This window comes from Pempheris klunzingeri, chromosome 16 (assembly GCF_042242105.1).
Source record: "Pempheris klunzingeri isolate RE-2024b chromosome 16, fPemKlu1.hap1, whole genome shotgun sequence".
Taxonomy (NCBI): domain Eukaryota; kingdom Metazoa; phylum Chordata; class Actinopteri; order Acropomatiformes; family Pempheridae; genus Pempheris; species Pempheris klunzingeri.
This window is the reverse complement of record NC_092027.1, coordinates 8,096,825-8,115,718: the sequence shown is the minus strand read 5'-3', so window position 1 is coordinate 8,115,718 and position 18,894 is coordinate 8,096,825. Positions and strand designations below refer to the sequence as shown.

Genomic DNA, 18,894 nt, shown 5'->3' with positions numbered 1-18,894 from the left:
CCATTTTTCTTTCAGCACTGTCTCCATGCCCCCTCATGAAGAGGGCTCTCACTCGCCCCTATTAGGATACATTTAGAATCACCAGCGTTTCATTTCCAAGTGAGTTATAGATGATTTGCTATTCATTCCTCTGGCTATGGGTTTACCTCAACAGGCATAGACAAAGAGAGAAAGTGTGAGGCATAAAACCGAGAGGCAAAAGGAGGCTGGGCAATAGCTCTCTTCCCTCTGTCTTTCGGCGTCCCTCCCTCTTCTCTTGACATTGAGATGCAGCCGCGGTTCTCAAAACACATGTTTAAGGGCTAAAGGTTTGGAGGCAGCTATCCAGGATGGATGGGGGATTTGTGTTCCTTTCGTGCTTAGAGGCTGCTGTGAATGCAGCAGACCGCCGAGCTAGCTGTTAGTTCTGGCAGTTTGGAAGGGATGCCTCTGGGACTTTGCTTGTCTTTAAGAGTCTTTGCAGAGACTTTGCCAGCATGAATTAATGGAGGATGAGCTGAGAGGCTTTTTTCTTCAATTTAAGAAGACTGCCTGTCATTTTTTGTGGCAGGTTTTCTTGTGTGTGCGTGTCTGACTCAAGTGACTCACTCAACGCAAGCATAAACACAGGAACACACAGAACAGGAACTACACATGAACATGTACTCACACACATGCACCCTCCTGCATGGTGACAGCTGATCTGGAGTGGTGGTGTCCTGGCCGAGGGGCTTTGGGCTGGGTCGGGTTGGTTTACTGATATTGACAGCGTGGCCCTGTCTGGCCTCTTGCCAGTGTTGAGCTAGCTCTCGCTGACTGCTCTGGCCTCCTATAAATCAGGGCCAATTACTACGGTGGTGCACAGCCGCCTTTCCTCCAGTCACAGAGGAAGGGGGAAAGGCAGGGAAGCCACAGTCCTGCTTTCATTCCAATTACTGCTATGGCTGTCCTCTCTATTTGGCAACCATTGTGTAAATCTAATGATATAATCAGCTTGGAAAACAGGGAAAAACAACTTTCCAGGTGCTATCTGCACGCACGTAAACATGGATCAGAGATGTTTATTGTAATTGTAATAACATTGCAATTAGGCCTATTGCTTTTTCCCCAAAACATGTTCTTTTACAGACCACATTTTCAATTAAAATGTTAACCTGTCATTTAAAAAAGAACGGCCTCTTAAAAACCCATTGCCCAAAACCATCCTGAAAGCTGAAACATGGCTGCTAGCTCATGAAAAGTTGATATTTTGGAGAGTCATGGTTTTTGTAGCAATCATGTGCAGAATAAACAAGGTTGCAGTAGCACACGTACGTGCACATAATGCACGAATATTACATACAGTGTTACGATGTTTTATCTACAATAAGTGCGTGAAAATGTACATAACAATACATGTAGTAGGCTCAGGTCTACATACTACTCTCAGTGAGACAGACAGCTAGCCGTGGTCAAGAAATTTATGTTGTGTGGGTGTGTGAATATGCAGCACAGTGCTGTGTACCCTCAGCCTATGTAACGTACGCTAGATTTATCATCCTAAGTTAATACACTCATAAACATTCCTTGGCATGTCACAGAGGCTGTGAACCCCCCTGCACGGCTGGCTCGGTAAATTGGGCCTGTGTAAACCATTCTGCCCGTCTAAAATACAGTGCGGCAAATTGAAATCCCCAGTAAGCCTCTGTAGCGGCATGTCACAGCTGGGTAGGGAGGAGGGAGAATGGAGGGTTTTTCTCATTTACCACCTGGAGGTTTTTGAAGTGTCATAACCAGCTATTCTCCCACATTCTCCTCTATTTCTCTCTTTAACTCTTTCTATCTTGCTTTTTTCTTTGTCCCTCCCTCCCTTTCCCTCAACCTTCCATTCCCTTCCGTCGCTTGCTGAAATACCCTTTGTCAAGTGCTGTATTCAATCCTCGTCACTCTGACACAAGGCCTGTATTTATTATATATTTGAGAAGCAGGATCATACAGGCTGACAGACTGAGGGTAAACAGCAGTCACGGAGCCGTCCGGAAAAGGGAAACGAGCTTGGTTATTAACCTCCATTGGGGCGACCAGAGGAAGCCAAGAGAGAATTTGATTTAAAACAAAAAAGGGAAAAACATTTTTTTAGGGAATGTGTGTGTGCGTGTTACTCCCACAGTTTCACATACTGTACCCAACCCACAAGCATACACTTCACATGTAGGCAACTACACACAAGCATTTAAAGAGCCTGCTCTTTCGGCCGTTCTTGTCCATTTTGTTTATCCTACACTATCCTACACAAACTTTGTGAGCACAATAGAAGACCCTCCTATATACATTTTGCTATGAATAGAATAACGTCATTGAATCCATAAGTCCTCAAGAAACTGACATTAAACCTACTCAGCTCATCCCACCATCCACCCAACAGTCACCATTCCTATGGCACCTTTAGCACCCATTCCATTCTTCATCCCATGGGACTCTTCCAGCCTTTTTCTCTCCCCTTGGATAACTTCTCTGTCTTCTCACCCAACACTGTAAGTAATGGGCTGGTTTTGACCCTCCATGCCTCATTGTGTAAGATTTCAGCTTCTGACCTTAAAAAATGAAAGCAAATCAATAGGGCGGGACACATGAATTCCAAAGCCCAGGATGCAAGCCAAGCCTGGAGTCTAGGGAGGAGGAGGGGGGCGGTGTGTATTAGTGAAGGGCTAAAACAAAGAAAGAAAGCCAGAGAAAGAGAGAGAGGCTTTCAATTAACCTTCAGCGCTGACAGCAACTCTGTGTAGAGGCTCATGTTTGTGCTGGTGCATTTGTGTGTGTCACACAGTGTGTTAAGTATTGTGTGTATAATTCAAGCTACAGTGAACTTAAGAAAAAGAAAAAGAGAAGGCGAAGGGTGGGGTCGTAAGGTGACAGCCTCAAAGTCGAGGCTTGAACTGCAGCTGTGCGCATTCCATTGACTTTGAGTAGGACAGAATAACTCCCATGAAGCACTCAAGAGATTAAGATTCTTCTATACTACTGCCACTGCATGAAAACGTGAGTGACTGGAGACTAGTTTTCTTTTTCTTTTTTTTCATGCTAGTCTGTGCAACCACAGCTACCAGTGCAGTATTAGGTGCAGTCTGCTGGAGGATGGGGTAAAGTGGAATTTGTGTGTGTCTCTGTCCACTTGTCTGTGTTTGCCGATCAAAGTTATGGACTTAAATTAGACTAAAGGAACAGAAATGGCAACTTGAGACTTGTGGGATTTAACTCCCAACAACAAACACATTCAAGTCTTTCAAACTTTAAAATGTTACACTTTTCTCAGAAAGCAAGAGCAGAGAGAGGACAGGAAACGAGGGAGAGTGAGATGCAACAGAGGCAGGCCAATTTGAATCAGGGATGTTGTGGTTGATGATTAACTTCTTAACCCTGAAACGATGGTGCACAATTTAATTCCATTTTGACCTGTTAAAAATCCTGAACAATAAGAATAAATATATCAACAGGTCTTTCATAATCACATAGCATGCATATTTAGTTATTAGAACTATGCACAAAATAAGTTAAATAGTGTAAATAACACTATTAAGAGCTTGGAAAGCAAATTCTTCACATGTTGAGCTATTTTCATGGTCAGCATTCAGAGACCTGAGTGAATTTCTCACGAGGACTTGTGACCTGACATGGACATGCCCTACAGGACTTCAGGACTTGACTTGAGAGTGCAGTTGGAGTTGCCTTACGGACTTAAAACAGCTCTGGTGGTGATGCATTGTTCATGGTTGTTTTGGCCTGTGTGAAAAAGGTGTTTTTGTGGCATCACATGGCGTATGTGCGCCCAAACATAGACGTGTGTACAGTTTGTGTGCGTCCAGCACAGCGAGTGGCTGCCCATCAGTTCCACTTAGCTCAGCGTGGTAATTGGCCGTCCATTGATGGACGTGACTCCCTCTTCACGCTCCAGGGAACCCGGCTCTTTGTTTGAGGAGTGGGAGGCAACACGCTGGCATGGCACACACGCTTAAAATAGCGCATCAAATCAGCCATGCTTCGGCAGCCGCTGCTAACGTGTGGGGCGGATTGGAGGGCTAATGGTGTGTGTATGTGCGTGTTTAACTGTGTGGATGTGTTTTCACGGCATGGCATGAGGTCTTGAGGTTCTCTCTGGGGAGGATAAAGGGTTAATGTGGTTAACTGGAGCTGGTAGTGGTATTTAGTCATGTCCCCCTCTCTCCCTGACCATTTTTTTCTTTTCTGTTTCATCCATCACTCACTTACTTTACTGCAGTGTGCACCGTCTCTTTCCCTCTTCCATCCTCGCTCACTTTTTTTCCAGTCTTTCTCTCCCTTTTCCCCCTCTCTCTTTCCGCTCATGCCCACAGGGCCCTGGCTCTCTCTTTCTGTCGCTGTGTGCAGTGTCCCTGGAATAGAGATATAAATGGGCTGTGAGCAGGGGGCCCTGACTCCTATACCATAAATCTACACTAACAGCACAACAGACACATAACAGGAGCAGGGGAGGGGAAAAAGAGAGAGAACAAGAAAGTGAGGGAATCGCATATCTAATACAGTTTGACTACATCTTGGAAGGTAGAGATTTTACCGAGAAAAGATGTTCATATTGAGATATTTATAAAATAGTTTGGATTGAAATACTGTATCAGAATATCACACCCCTGGAGGTGCAAACTGTTTTACAGTGTATTGAAATTGGTTTTCAGAGTATGAATAGTAAACAGGAAGTTGCTATCATTTAAAACTGTTATATGCTGCTGGAAGCCTCATGAACCCTAATTTCAGAGAGTCCTCTTGGTGAGATGTTGACTTAAAATAAAAAATGTAGAAAAGTTTGTACTCTTGACTCCAGTCCCATGTTTAGAACAAACGCTCCCTAAAACATCTACTCTCATAACTGCAGTGACATTGAACTAAAAGTGCCTGCTCTTTCCTCAAAAGATATATTTCTCCGTCTCCTCACACTTTCTTCTGTTGTTTCAGAAATGTTAGCGCTTTTTTTCACGCCTCACCTCACAGTGTTTTTAACCCTGTTCACTTACCGCGTCACCATGTCCTAGGAATTAAACCTATTTTGAGTCGTTTGTGTTAAATCATTCCTCTCTTCACCCTTCTTTTCCCAGCAGCCCTATGCTCCACCCCCTCATCCCATGGCTCCTCCCAGCCCTAGCACCAACAGCTGCAGCCAGGGAGGGGCAGAGCAGCTGAGTAAGACCAACCTGTATATCCGAGGCCTGCCACCTGGGACCACCGACCAGGACCTCATCAAACTCTGCCAACCGTGAGTACTGGGAACAATTCACAGTTAAATACAGAGGTTCCTCTGTCACTCCTGCCAATGCCACTATGGCGTATACTTGTCCATGTTGTGCTTTCTCATGGCTGTATGCTTTTTGTACACAGCATACAGTATGCCTCTATAAATTTTCCAAATCGAGCTCATAATGTATACTATAGCGAACATAAATGTCTTCACTTTAATTTATTTAATGTGGAAACTTGATGTTTCCATATATACCATGTTAATGTCAAATGTTTAAAAAACAAATTATTTGTCATTTTTCCTCCAGTGGAAAAGCTGATTGTATGTAACCATTATTGGTTATTTATAATATATAACAAGAGCTACTGATTTAAACTCATCTTTAAAAGCATTAAATGGAAACTCAAGCTGAAAATGATGCAGATGTTTCCAAATCTTATGTGCTTGTCAGGCAGTACAATTTCATCGAATGGGGAAGATTGCCCTGACAAGATTGTGCTTCAGTACCTAACTGAAGGAATAGCTGACAGACTAGAGACTCCAGAGACATTTTGTGTAGGGGATGTTGTACTTAGACAAGGTGGAAAACCAATTTGCGTTTGGAAACACTGAAGAATGTACAGTAGCTGCAGCCCAGGGGCATCAAACCGTGAAGCTAACAGCCAAGTCAAATGTCAATCAAAGCTGGTCCACCTGGCCACCAGTCGTCGTCAGCTTGCCAATCCAAAACTTGCTCATTTGTTCTCTGTCTTGTGTTGGATTGTCTGTCACTTACTTAATTAGACCAAACAGCTACTCTACCATTCCTCTTTTGAAAGAAACGATCAAAGTACAATTCTGTATTCAAGAGCCTTCATAGACATGTTCATGCATCTGTGTATATTTGTGATGAAATATTTAAGGTAACAGGCTGCTATATACTTAAAGTAAACACACTTAGACTCCACACCCATCTTGATAGATACACATTGCTATATAGACACAAATCACATGTTAAAGCTCTTAAATGCCAAACTGATCAAACTAAACTGTTCACCCCTGAGAAGAAAATTACAGGCATGAAAAAAGGTCCATGAACAATACCTTGCACACCTCATTAAACTGCTACCAACTCGGTGTATTTTAGGGACACATGCACAAAGGTACTCATAAAGCTCTGCCAAATGCTCTTGATAGAGAAAACACATACACACCTGCCTGCGCACAGCTCAATAAGGCCTAATAAAGCTTAGATTGGACCACCTCCCCCAGGAATCACAGACCAAGACCTCATCAAGCTGTAACAAACAGTCACAGGGGCTTACTTTCTCTCTGCGTCTCTGTCTCTCACACACACACACTCACACACACACAGACACACACACACAAGCAGCTTTGTTCGGCTCCATTAGGTCCTTTCACTTCTAAAATGGTGAAAAGGGGGTCAAGATCATTAATGGAGACAAGGCCAGCAGATTGTGAAATACGGGCCATGAGCAAGTCTGTCTGGTTGCATAACCTTTTCTTGGCCATATTTCCAGAAATGTCCTGGTCAAACGCGGCCAATTATTCAATGATCCTTTGGAGATGGGAACATGCTGTCCAGTATTTTTGGTAATGCTCCCAGTAGCTGTGTCATAAGTCATGCATTCATTCTTGATACTGACCCATCAAAATTCCATTAGCCTGAGAGGCAGGCCGATAAGATTTGGAAAAGCACTCAGCATTTTGACATTGCATATCTCTCGCTTAGCTCTTGCATTCACCCATTTGTACAGAGTTGGACAGTTTCAATTTCATTTCTAATTCCATATGATCTTGAATATTTTGAGCACAACTATTTAGAAGGGCAAACCATGTCAGAGCTTAAGTAAAATACCCTGGTAGTGTGTGTGTTTGTGACTGTAGATTTGCATTCTAATATATGGCTTTTCTCCTGTGTGTTAGGGAAAGCTACTAAATGTGTCTTTCATTGCTTGGATCTGCCTTGCTGTCCTCTAGTGGCTGTCTCTTGTTCAACTGTTTCCACGGCTCCCGCCTCTCTTCTTATATCTCCCATCCTTCCCTCTGTGTGTATCGCCTGCCTTTGAGCCCCCAAGGTTGCCCGAGGTGTGCTGTGCCAGTGAAAATCCAATGCCACTGAAACTTTAATTAGCCAGACCGTGTTTCAGTGGCAGGCGGGTGGCAGCATTCTCGAAAAGGTCATGCGACTGTTTTGCAGTCTGCAGCACCCTGGGTCCCCCCCAGGTTTTTCCCTAGATGACCAGTCCCCCTCCAGCACCCAGCGCTTCCTCTTATGGCCCTCAGCCCAATCAGCTCTCCCCACTAGGATAGAGGGCCGTGTTAAACATAAATCTTTTAGAAAATTGCAAAACCGGAGAGTTTCAGACGGGAGTTTCAGTCACATTAACTAGCTTAGTGATTTTTTTCCAACATCAGTATCATGGGCCCGTCTGCTCTCTCAAGCCTTACTGTGTACAAGAATACGCTTGTGTGCACGTACTCTTGCACAGATCCTTGAGAGCGGTGGCAGTGAGACGAATGAAAGTTAATTCTTGGGCCAGGGTTTCTTGTGTTAGGCACATTGAGAAGCAACTCTTGCCGTCCTGATTCACCACTATCTCAAAAGCAAACATGGTGCCGCCAAACTGATGCATTCTTGAAAACCGGCCATATCGTAGCTGCTGATTGGAGGCTGTTGGACACCGCCTGAGAGATGCCAAAAAAGTAAATGCACAAAAGCATCTACTGTGGTCAGAAGCCTGTCCTTGTGAACTTTAGTATTTTATTGCCAAGATACTGCCACATATTCAGTAACCCTTATAAAGGCCTCACAACCTCCCAAAGTTCACAATGTTCACTGAAAATACAGAAACGTAGGAGATTGAACTACTAGATTTAAACAGATACATCAAATCTGTTTGCTCATTTTGGCCAATGTCTATATATTTTTTTTCAATATGCAATTTACTCATTTAAACGAAATATCTCTACCATTGAAGACAATACTGTAAAAATGCAAAAGTATTGCAAAATGATTATTATCATTTTTTGCTTATCTGTTTGGTGGTGCTGACTTTCAAATTCAGTGTAGCAGTGCTGTATCTACAGATGCGATGTCATGGCATTGTTATTACAGACTGGTTCAGCTGTCTTCCACCCCCTGGCCTTACACACCCTGGTAACCAAGCCTTAAATTGCAGACACGCAAACATGAAGTTAACAGCAACTGAATATGTGATTATTTGAATTACCAAGGCCAAGATTTCTTTGTGACCAGCCCCCACCTTCAAACTCCTTGTGGTGACAGGGAGCAAAAGTAAAGACTAAAGAACACCAAAGTTCTCACAGCGGTTGAAGTTACATGCTGAGAGCTGTTGAACGAGTAATTAAATGGATTCGGGTGGGTGCTTAATCTCTGTTTTATTCAGCTGGCTGGTTGTTGGGTTCTCTGCAGCCGTCAGCCTGATATATGGGCATAGAGAAGAGGCCAAAGGAGTGGAGTGGGGATTTGTTGGCTTTACACCCAGATAGTGAGAGGCCTTCCTACTTGCCTGGCTGACTGTATGAGTGGAAGGATGGACGGATGAAGGGATGGAGGGATGGATAGAACAGCTGTTACTGTGGGAAAAATTCTTTGGCTTAGCCAGCCAGGTTGAGGCACTGGGCCAACCCTAAGCCCAACTGCAACCAAATCCAACCCAAAGATCAATGCAGCCAGCACATCTAAACACTTTAGAACTGATTTTATAACCCGATTCACTAGCCAGCTATCAAGCAGCACCCACATTTTTCTTGTTTGCAATCCACCACCCTGGAGAGGTATAGAGAGGATAGAAGCAGGTTGTTGGAAGAAAGACTGAAAGGAAGAATGAGAGGGACTTCTTTTTCTCTTTATGAGGGCCCACACCTGGAATAACAGGGACAAAGCAGTTCACATTTTCTCTGCCAGCAGTCCAAATCCATAACTCAAACTGCCAAGAAAGCAAAGTACCCTAGAGGTCCCTAAACCCCCAACTCCTCACTCCTTCTCTTCTTCCTCTTCAACCCTGCCTCCTTCTCATCTGCTTCCTCCCTTCCCCTCCTTCTCCTTCTGGTTATCCTCAACCAATTTCAGTCATGGCCGAGCCACAGCTGCACCCACATTCACGCTGGCTTGTGCCACAGCCTGATCAAACGTACAGAGGGAGCCAAATCAAGAGCTAATCACCACCAATTGTCCAAATAACCTTTCCAGCGTGTGCTGAGGGAATAGTGGAGGGGGGAGCTGGAGAATGAGGGGAGAGGACAGGAGGGAGAGAGCCACAAGGTATGCTAAGTAGAGGAGGTGAGGGGAAGAGAAAGGAGGGGTGACCCTGGGACCACCTGTTTTTATGGAACAGAGGCCCGGGCACTCAGCAGTGCCACATTATCCCTAATGACTCTCCGAGGTCCAGTGTTGACATTAGCCGCCTAGCTATCAGAGCCGGCATGTCCCATGGCTCTTTTTCAGAAAACTGACAGAGAGGAGAAATATGAGCAAAGACGCTCCAGTTCAGCCTTGAAGTCCCAATCTTCATCATCATCATCATCATCATCATCATCCCTGCCGCAAGTACAGCTGCACGAGAGCCAGGCAGGTACATCAGCATGTATTATCTGCCTCTTTTCGCACAAACAGGATGGAATTTCTGTATGTATGGAAGCAAGTGGAAAAAAAAATTGCGATGCCAATCTAAAGATCAAGATAAAGAAAACAGTTCATGTTCATAATACTGATCACCAACGAGCATTTGAGTTCAAGGTTACTGTTCATTGATTGCTTATATTGTTTTTGACAAGATTATTTTTCAACTTGTCCCGCTCAGTGCATACTTAGGTCAAAGCACAAACAGCAACAACACCTGAAAATCCTTCTGCTGACTTTGCTGCCATGATGTAAAAATGTACTCTAGGGTGTGTCAGTACACTGTGATATCTCTGTCAGGTGTTGTTTCGCCTGCAAAAGAGGACACCTCTGACCACACCCAGGTGACACTGAGCTGAAAAAGAAATTTTCAGCCAGAGGGTAATCAAACATTGTATTAAGCATTGTGTTAAAGCTTGACATATAAATGAACATCTGTCACGTCGCTTTTCCAAACGAGTTCACACAATGCCAATTAAGCCCATCACTGCCAGGGAAATCTCTGTCTCTCTAGTAATTCACACTATCTCGGAGTTTTTAAATCTGGTGTCTGTACCGACACTCCTACACTGGCACACCAGTGTAATACGTTTTATTGTTGTGATCTGTAGTTGTGTGCGCTACCTTTTAGATTGCATTGCCTTGTTACTGTTGTTAGAATGGTAAACCTGAAATAAGTTTCAATGTGTAGATAAAGAAAAAAACAACCATAGCGACGGAGTAGGCAACAGCAGCTAGGTGTATGATGGAGCCAATGACAAAAAACCTAAGGAGCATTTAAAGAAAGTTTGTGTTGTGCCAGATAAAAAAGGGGCATTCAGAGGAAAGATTAAAAGAAAGCGATAAAGGGGGGGGGGGTCTGTAGGTATACTGTATGTCATAAGCACGCATTGACAGTGCTTTTGTGTTTATTTTCCTTGCCAGAAGGGAGAGACTGAAGTTACGGACAGAAAATTTAAGCTGTTCTTTAATTGATAAGCGTGTTTTAGAGATCCTGTCATAAATTATGCTTTATGTTGTAAGATTATGTTAAAAATCATTATCATTATCTAATTTTTAAATTATCTATACTGGTGTTTGCCTCAAAAATCCAGTATTGGTCGAGTTGTAATCCAAACTGCATGAATCTCACGTGTCTCTTTTGCTTAAAATGTCTCTCTACCTGTCTTTCTGGAACCCTCCTAACCCCAACACATCCTACTCTAGTCAGCCATGCAGGGTCAAGTTCCACATCACCCAGGGCATAAAGAGATAGTGGTGTTTAACCTCTGAAAAGTAGCGAGACAGCCACAGGAATGCCCAAACTAAACTACCCTGACAGCTACAGCTTCACGCTGAGTAGAAGCATCTGCTATTCCTGGAACCAGAACCCACCATAACCACTTTTTCTATGTGTGAACGCATTTCTTGCTCTCCCCCTTTCTGTTTCACTCACCTCTCTCTCCACTACTCCCTCCCCTTCTTTCTCAAAGTTATCCTCCGTTGCTCTCTCTCTCTCTCTCTCCTCTCCCCATGTGCTCTCATTCTCTTTTCTCTCTCATCTGCTCGCTCACATCTCTTCATCATGTTAATCTCTCCACTTCACTGTTCCTGCAGAAGTGACATAGTCATTTCATTGGCCGGGCCAAACTGACTAAAGTGCAACGCCTTTTTCCTCCTCAAACATCGATTTTAGAGCAAGGGTGAGTGGAGAAGCTGATTTGGCCTTAGGCTGTTTTTGTGAATTATTTATCCCCCTATTACTGTATACATGACACGTAGACAGTTTGCCTATTTAGAGGCTTGAAAGAGCCTCCCTTCCACTCGCACTGAGCCTGACTCTGTTAACAGTTAATTCTCTTACAATTTAGGATTTTTGGTTTATTAGCTGCTTATTTAGTATGAATCTAGGGCTTAGATTCACACAATATACAACAGTCTTTTTTGAAAACAGTCAAGTTTTCTTGGTTCTTGGCTGCATTTCACCTCAGTTTGCCTCCAGGAACTAATACCAAAAACCATAGCAACCAATCCAGTCGTCGCTGTAACATGCTGGTCTATGCAACAGTCTTCTGTGCCTCCCCCCCAACTGTGCTTTGCATTTTATCTGACTCCAGCCATACAGCGGAGGACAGTTTTTAAGCTCCGACAGAAGCGGAAACAGAGTCTCTGGTACAACAAGACTGATTGACGTGAGGGACAAAACGTGAGATCTCTCAGGCTTTAACTCTCTATCCTTTCCTCCTTCCTCTCTTCTCTTTTATCCCCATTTCCCTCTAGTGACTTTCCCTTTCATTTGAAGCAGTATCTAGAAGGCAGAAGCAGCACCAGCACAGATGAGATGTGTTCATTTGTGCGTGTCAGACAGCAGAGCATGGCATGTGGGTTTGACAGGTTGGACACTTCCAAACAAACAGCGGCTATTCTGCAAGACTGGCTCTGAAGAAGACTTGTGTGTGTGTGTGTGTGTGTGTGTGAAAGACAGATTGTAACTAGCTATACTCAGAACAACAGGCTTTTGCTTCCTGTTGGTACTTAACGCACTGCACTTAGTTAACACACACAAACTACTGGCCTGTAGTCCACTTTCCCAGGCTCAGTCTGAGGCACTTTTGGGGCATTTTGTCTCTGCTGTGAACATCTCTCTTGCTTTACTTGTCTGGTCCTCTCAACTTTTCCTGCCTTTACATCCTATAAAAAAAATCCAATATCCTTACACCCGGGCTGATGATTGCATTTTACAGAGGCTTTATTCAGAAGAAAATGCCACCACTGATCTTTGAAATCATTTATTTTTAGCAAATGTCAAGCATAAGAGTTGCAATATTAAACAGAAAGAAAGCTTTAAATCAATAAATGAACAAAGAAACAACAAGGACAAAAACAAAAACAAAAAAATTCACGTTATTTTTATGCCACACAGATTTTTGCTTGTTAGAGTCCAGATGGGTGAGTCGAGCAAACAGGACACAGACATTTTCATCTTATCAAGGATATAGCACCCACACAGATCTCCTGGAGGTGACCACAGAGACATGTTGATATCTGTTATATCTGTTCAGCAAATATGAAGCTGCAGCCAGTTAGCTTAGCTTAATTTAAAGACTGGAGATGGTGGGAAACAGCTAGCTCTCTGAAGGTAAAAATGGCTGCCAGCACCTCTAAAGACGAACACGTTACATTTTCTCTGTTTAATCCATACAAAAATGTGTAGTGTGTAAAACTGTGAAAACAACAAGTTGTAGTTTTACAGGGGGGGCTTTTTTCTTGGCTAAACAGCAGCCGAGCAGTGACTTCCTGGAGAGTTCTTGTCACTGTGAGGCTGCCAGGTAACCAGCGGAGACTCCAGGAAGTCACTGCTCTCAGCCAAGAAAAAAGTCCAACACATAACCCCCCATTAAACTGCCACCTGTTGTTTTTCATGATAGCACAGAGCTCATGTAGTTGAGTAGTCCTGATGTTTTGAAGCATGGTTTTCTAGTGTTGTTTCAATCCATTTACTTGATTTTATGTACTTTATTGAATCGCCACCAATTTTTTTGGGATGTGTATCATTGTGGGTGTTTAAGATGGTTAAGCACACCTGCCATCATAGAGCTTGTGAGCCCGTTGGTGAGTGTGATATATAAATATGGTTTTGTCTTTTAAGCATGTTGACCAGATTACGCATTGAACCTCGTCAATATAAAACAGTTCTGTGCCATGGAGTAAGTGTGAAGGCATTACCTGTTTCTCATTAGCATACACCACAAGCTCAAAAATGTTGTGTGATCGGTTGTGGGTTTTTTTTATTTTGTGAGTATATGCACATTAACAAAACAATTTTGAACGTGATGTTAAAAGTTATCTGTATCAAGAGCCAAACCAAGTTTTTGATCTTCAAAGGTGGTTGTGCCTGCAGCTCTGTAAAATTACCTTTATTTAGAAAAAAAAAACAGACCTTTAGGCACAGTATTACAGTGCTACATTTGAAAACAGTTGGACAGGCTTCGTGAACACACAAAAATCCTTTTTGTTTGGAGCACTGCTGGCTTTATACCAGAGTTCCAGCATTGGCATGAACTCATGTTGTTTTGACCTGTCTTCTCATTTTGGTTGATGATTCATAACTGTGAAGACTGTGCATATATGCGTTGCTATTGTTTGTCTTTTAGATTTTGGATTTTTGTTGTTCTACACACACACACACACACACATATATATATGTTGCTTCTCATGAGCAAAACCATAATATCCAAAATCACCAAACTTGTTGCACTCGATTGACTAAATAACTAAGAAGTAATCGTTCTTAACACTTTTCTTTTCATATTAAACCCAAAACATGCTGTACCTGATTTATATGAAATTACTTTTACATTTACACGGAAGACCCGATGGAGAAAGTGAGGTAAATTGATTTATCTTCAAATGTATAAATCTTGGCTAAATTTTAAGTTTTTTTTTTTCATTATTGATTTAATGATTAAAAAAAGAATGAATATTTGATTGTTCCTGAGAAAGTTATTCAGCAAGACATAGCACATAGAACAGACATAGCAGATTGATTCAGTTTCATCTAAGTCACAGAGACTAAATTGTGGGAACAATTTACTCAATGGAGGCTCTCTGACTATCAGAATTTTAAACTTTCTTTTATTGAAAATCCCTTAATGTGAAGATGAAGTGTTTCAAATTTAAGTCTCTAACAATGAATTCTGAACACTGCTAAGACTTTTAAATCACCTCCTTTTCCTCCATAAATTGCCTGGCTGGAGCCCAGTGCCCGTATTGCTGCTTGAAGCTATAATCTATTTCTATTATGTAGGAAGGTGGGAAAGTTTGATTGGTTCTAATCAACTTGTCATCCATTTCTTACTTCTCAGGTAAAATGAATGTTCATGAAAAGAAATCACATCATTGGGGAAAGACAGAAGTATTGAAATCAGAATAGTTGATGACAGCTAATGACCGCAGAGAGTTTGACCACAGCCAACTCATGTCTTTAGGAAATGAATAGACTTAAAGCTGCACATTGATTCTTTTATTTTTTTTGTCTACCAGATTATAGTTGCCGTATTATGATGCCCAAAATGTAATAGATGCAGTCAAATATTGCCAATGTGTTTTTTTGCCCCATTATTAAGAGATTTGTGGAAGTAAAAGAAATAAGAAAAGAAAGAACCAACACTTAAGGCCGGATTACATTTCTGTTCCAAGATGCCTCCCACATTGAGAGACGTAAAGGTTTGAAAGTAAGCATTTGCCAGTTTACCACAAACCCGCCAACAAAACACGGGGGATTCCCAGCACCTAAAAAACAGGATGAAATTCTGCCAACAAAAAGATAGAGAGCTAAAGCCAAAAAAGGAATTATCTAATTTGTAGAAGCTTTTTGATTTATTTCTGCTCATCCTTGCCAACACGTTTTGAAAATGTATACTGTAATTCCTTTATAATTTAGACATCATTATCTTTTAACAAAAGTATGGATTATTTTTCTGATCACCTTTATATGATCTGTAAAAATAAATAATATTAAAGTGCACCTAGTAAATTGATTAACCAAGCCAGTCAGTCTGTATCGTTGTTCCCATTAACATGTCTTGTGCTTAAGACAAAAAGGAAGAGGGTTGAAGGTCGACTTTGACCCACTTTGCTAAAACATGTCATAGTCTCCATGCAGTTCCATCCTGGGATATAGATAAAGGCCATTACCACCTAACTGTCAGCTCAGAGGCTCGGAGGTCATGAGTCACTGATATCACTCAGAGGTGTTGGACTGAACAGCTGCTCTGCTCCGTGACAGGTATTCATAAGGATAGTTGTGCCCTCCTCTGTTTATTTCTCTCTCTGCGTCTCTCTAAGCCATTGTATCCATCTGTCTGTCTGTCTTTTCTGCCTCTTTCTCAATATTTTCCTTTTTTTCTTCCAAATTTTTGATGAAGAGAGCAGTTGATCATACGCCACTAAAAGACCCGGGTCCATGATTTATACTTTTGAAAGTTGTTAGTTAACAGTTTAAGTATAAGCAGAAATTTCAGTTGGAGATTGGAAAATCTAACATGTTAGCTGTTGTGTCTCTGTGACACTGCTGTCAGTTCAGTGTGCCTTTAGCTGTCGCAGCTCTAAACATTACAAATAAAAAATATATAGAGATCTATCTGAAGCTTAAGGTTAGCTACATCCAAACAGATTTCCAATCGTCGCATAGCAACTGCAGCAGCGACAACATTTCACAACAGCATCTGTTTTATATTTCCATCCAAAAAGATGCCTGGTGGACAGGAGGCCTGACCTCTGTCTGAGCCACAAAGATGTGCAAGCTGTGGGACACGTTACTTACTTTAACTCAGGGGGCGACAGTCAAGGGCAGCTGCCACCCACTGCTTTTATACAGCAAGATGATTCCGGCTGATTCTCAATGACAATGCATCCGCATGTACTCACTCAAACACACTACTGTATGTATATGTATGCACAACTCACATACCATACTCCTTCTTTTCTCTCTTTTTCTTATTCACTCAATTGTGTTTTGTACGTGCTGTTTGTCTGAGGTTTTCCATTTTTACTCTGTCATCCTCTTTTATATTTTGCTCTTTCTTACATCCTGTCTCTCCTTTTAATCTTTGATATTAAAGTATAAAGAAGTCATGTTTCTTTCCCATCTCTTTTCTTCTGCTCTGTCCTCTGTGTGTCTGCCACAGTGACACTTGTCTCTTGCATTAGCATCAAAGACTTAACTTAGAAATAAAACACATCCTATAAAACTGTAGCTTATCTCAGGATCACATGAATACTAATTCTAATGGTTGTATTAAACAAAATGTTTTCTGTCTACTATTGCTAAAAAAAATATTGGTGTCTTGGCCATGCCTGGTCCAAATCTAAACCCAAGAAAACAAGAAAACACAAGCTATAATCTGCGATGTCACAAAAAAACAGGCTGACGGAGATTTCCTCATCCCACAAACTTATTATTACTTGTTTCATCAACGGTCCATCAGAGTTGTTTATTTCCAAGAAATTGGTGTGAAGGTTGATCTAACTGATAGAAATAATGTAAGAATGCTGCTCTGTGGTACTGACAAGGGCAGTGGTGTAACAGTCATTGGGTTTTTTTCTGTTTTTTTTTTTCGTTTTAAAAAACGATGTTCTTTCCAAGCCTATGAAACCCCTCTGGATATTATTTGCTGCAAAGAGCCGATAGTAAATCTGGATGGAAGGTGTCTGCTGCACCTGGCTGGTTATAAGTCTTAATGTGGCACTTTTTTTTTTTCTGGCTACAGTATCTACATTCGATCTAATTTAGTATCTAATTATTTTGCATAAAGGCTAACTCTGAGGCAAGAGGTGATAAATTGATGTTGTCCATAGTGTTTGTTTCACACCTGCCCATTCCCTTGCACAGGTGCTCCAAAGGTGCTGAACACAGCTGAAGCAGTTGAGTTGTCTGCTTTTATACAATTCAGTCTCATAGCTGAACACAGTAAAGCCGGACCTGCATGTCTTCATGTTTCATTCTTTTTGCTTCAGTTCCTTTCATGTCATCAAAGAGTTGGAACCAGTTTACTCAAATGGTACATACAGTATTCTAATTCTTCCTCTGCGTTTGCACACACACAGGCACACGCTCACACCTCACCAAGTATTTAAACAAAGACCTTCGTAGAGGACAGATGGGAGAATGTGGTATTAGATCCTAGTTCAGGTTTCATTTACCTACTGAGATCGCTGCGCTGTGTAATGACGCACACACAGACAGTCACAGACCTTTGTGTCCAAAGGCTGAGGGCAAGGTCTCACTCTTGGGTGGTCCATCCATCCTTTCAAGCACTGTGCTTTCCTGTGTACCAGCAACACCACAGTGACGTGTTGTGGTCCTGGCCAGCTCTCTCTCTGCCCACATACAGCAAAGAGCCACTTCACTTTCCCAGCTCTGATGACTGAAATGGAATATGCCTAGATCGTTTCATCCAGCGAGAGAGCGAGAAAAGAAAGAAATGCAGCGCTGGGATGTCACTTGTGTGCAGGCAGCTGCCCTCTTAAAAACGTGGCTGTGCTTTCAGTTCAGCTTCAATTTTATCGTATTTCAGTAGCCAGACAGCTGTCAAACGAATGACATGTTTTACATCCACCACAATTTGTGCATTTTCATCAGCCTAAAATAGCTCATAAAGCCTCTTTTTTTATAGGCGGTTTCATTTCTGGCGTCGTCTTTTCTTAGGGTTGATCCGATATTGCATCAGAATGATTGCCATGGGATTCCTATTAGGTGGGAGGAGGAAGAGAGAGACAAAAGGAGAGAAATGAAGGATACAGAACGGGACAGAGAAATGGAGAGGACGGTGAGAGACGTTAAGACGGAGAGAGAGAGAGAGAGAGAGAGTGAGTGCAAGAGAGAGGAAAAGATTTGCGAGGAGGAGGGAGGGCTGAGGGCCAGCGGAGTCAGAGATAAGAGGTTGCGAGAGTGATTGAAATAGGATTAGTGGAGACAGGCTCTGCATCCCGGCCACAGCATCACAGTGTTAAACCTGCGCTTCACAGGGACTGCCTCTGTCACATCAAAGCATCCCCAGGCCTGCCTGGCAGAGAGGCGAAGGAGCCGCCAGCAGGGTCGACCACAGCCACACACACACACACACACACACACACACGCTGCATACATGGACATGCTGATCACATTCTCCATCCGTCTCCAATATGTCTCCATTATGGGCACAAAGCTGGCTCCTTCCACGCTGCCTTTTCATCTCGCTGCAATGTCTTTGTGGTGTGTATTTGGACCACGGAAAGGATGCATTGATGAGCCATCTTTAACATTTAATGAGGCAAGCAGTGATGAGTTGGCATTGGAAAGCTACTGTCTCCTGCTTCCCCAGAGTCCAAACAAAGTTTTAATGAGAACTTTCCCCCAATTTGTGCCAAAAGCACTGAGCTTTTTAACTGCTTCCCAGACTGAAAGCATACAAAATTTCTCACTTAAGTAATGAAGCAGGGCAGACACCTGTGTGCGAATAAACAGATAGGAAAGCAGGGACAAACATAGTAGCTCAGTGGTTTG

General features: G+C 42.4%; 1 protein-coding gene across 6 annotated transcripts in view; it reads left to right on the top strand.

Moving 5' to 3' along the window:
• Positions 1 to 18,894, top strand: part of rbms3 (RNA binding motif, single stranded interacting protein) — a 265,275-nt gene that overhangs the window by 111,339 nt on the left and 135,042 nt on the right. For 3 of the 6 annotated variants that reach the window (XM_070846037.1, XM_070846036.1, XM_070846038.1), the window contains one exon: positions 5,085 to 5,242. In XM_070846037.1, coding sequence (XP_070702138.1) covers positions 5,085 to 5,242 — 158 coding nt within the window. Of the gene's footprint in view, positions 1 to 2,416; positions 2,493 to 5,084; positions 5,243 to 18,894 lie in introns of those variants that run through there. The other 3 variants (XM_070846041.1, XM_070846039.1, XM_070846040.1) reach the window with 2 other exon arrangements.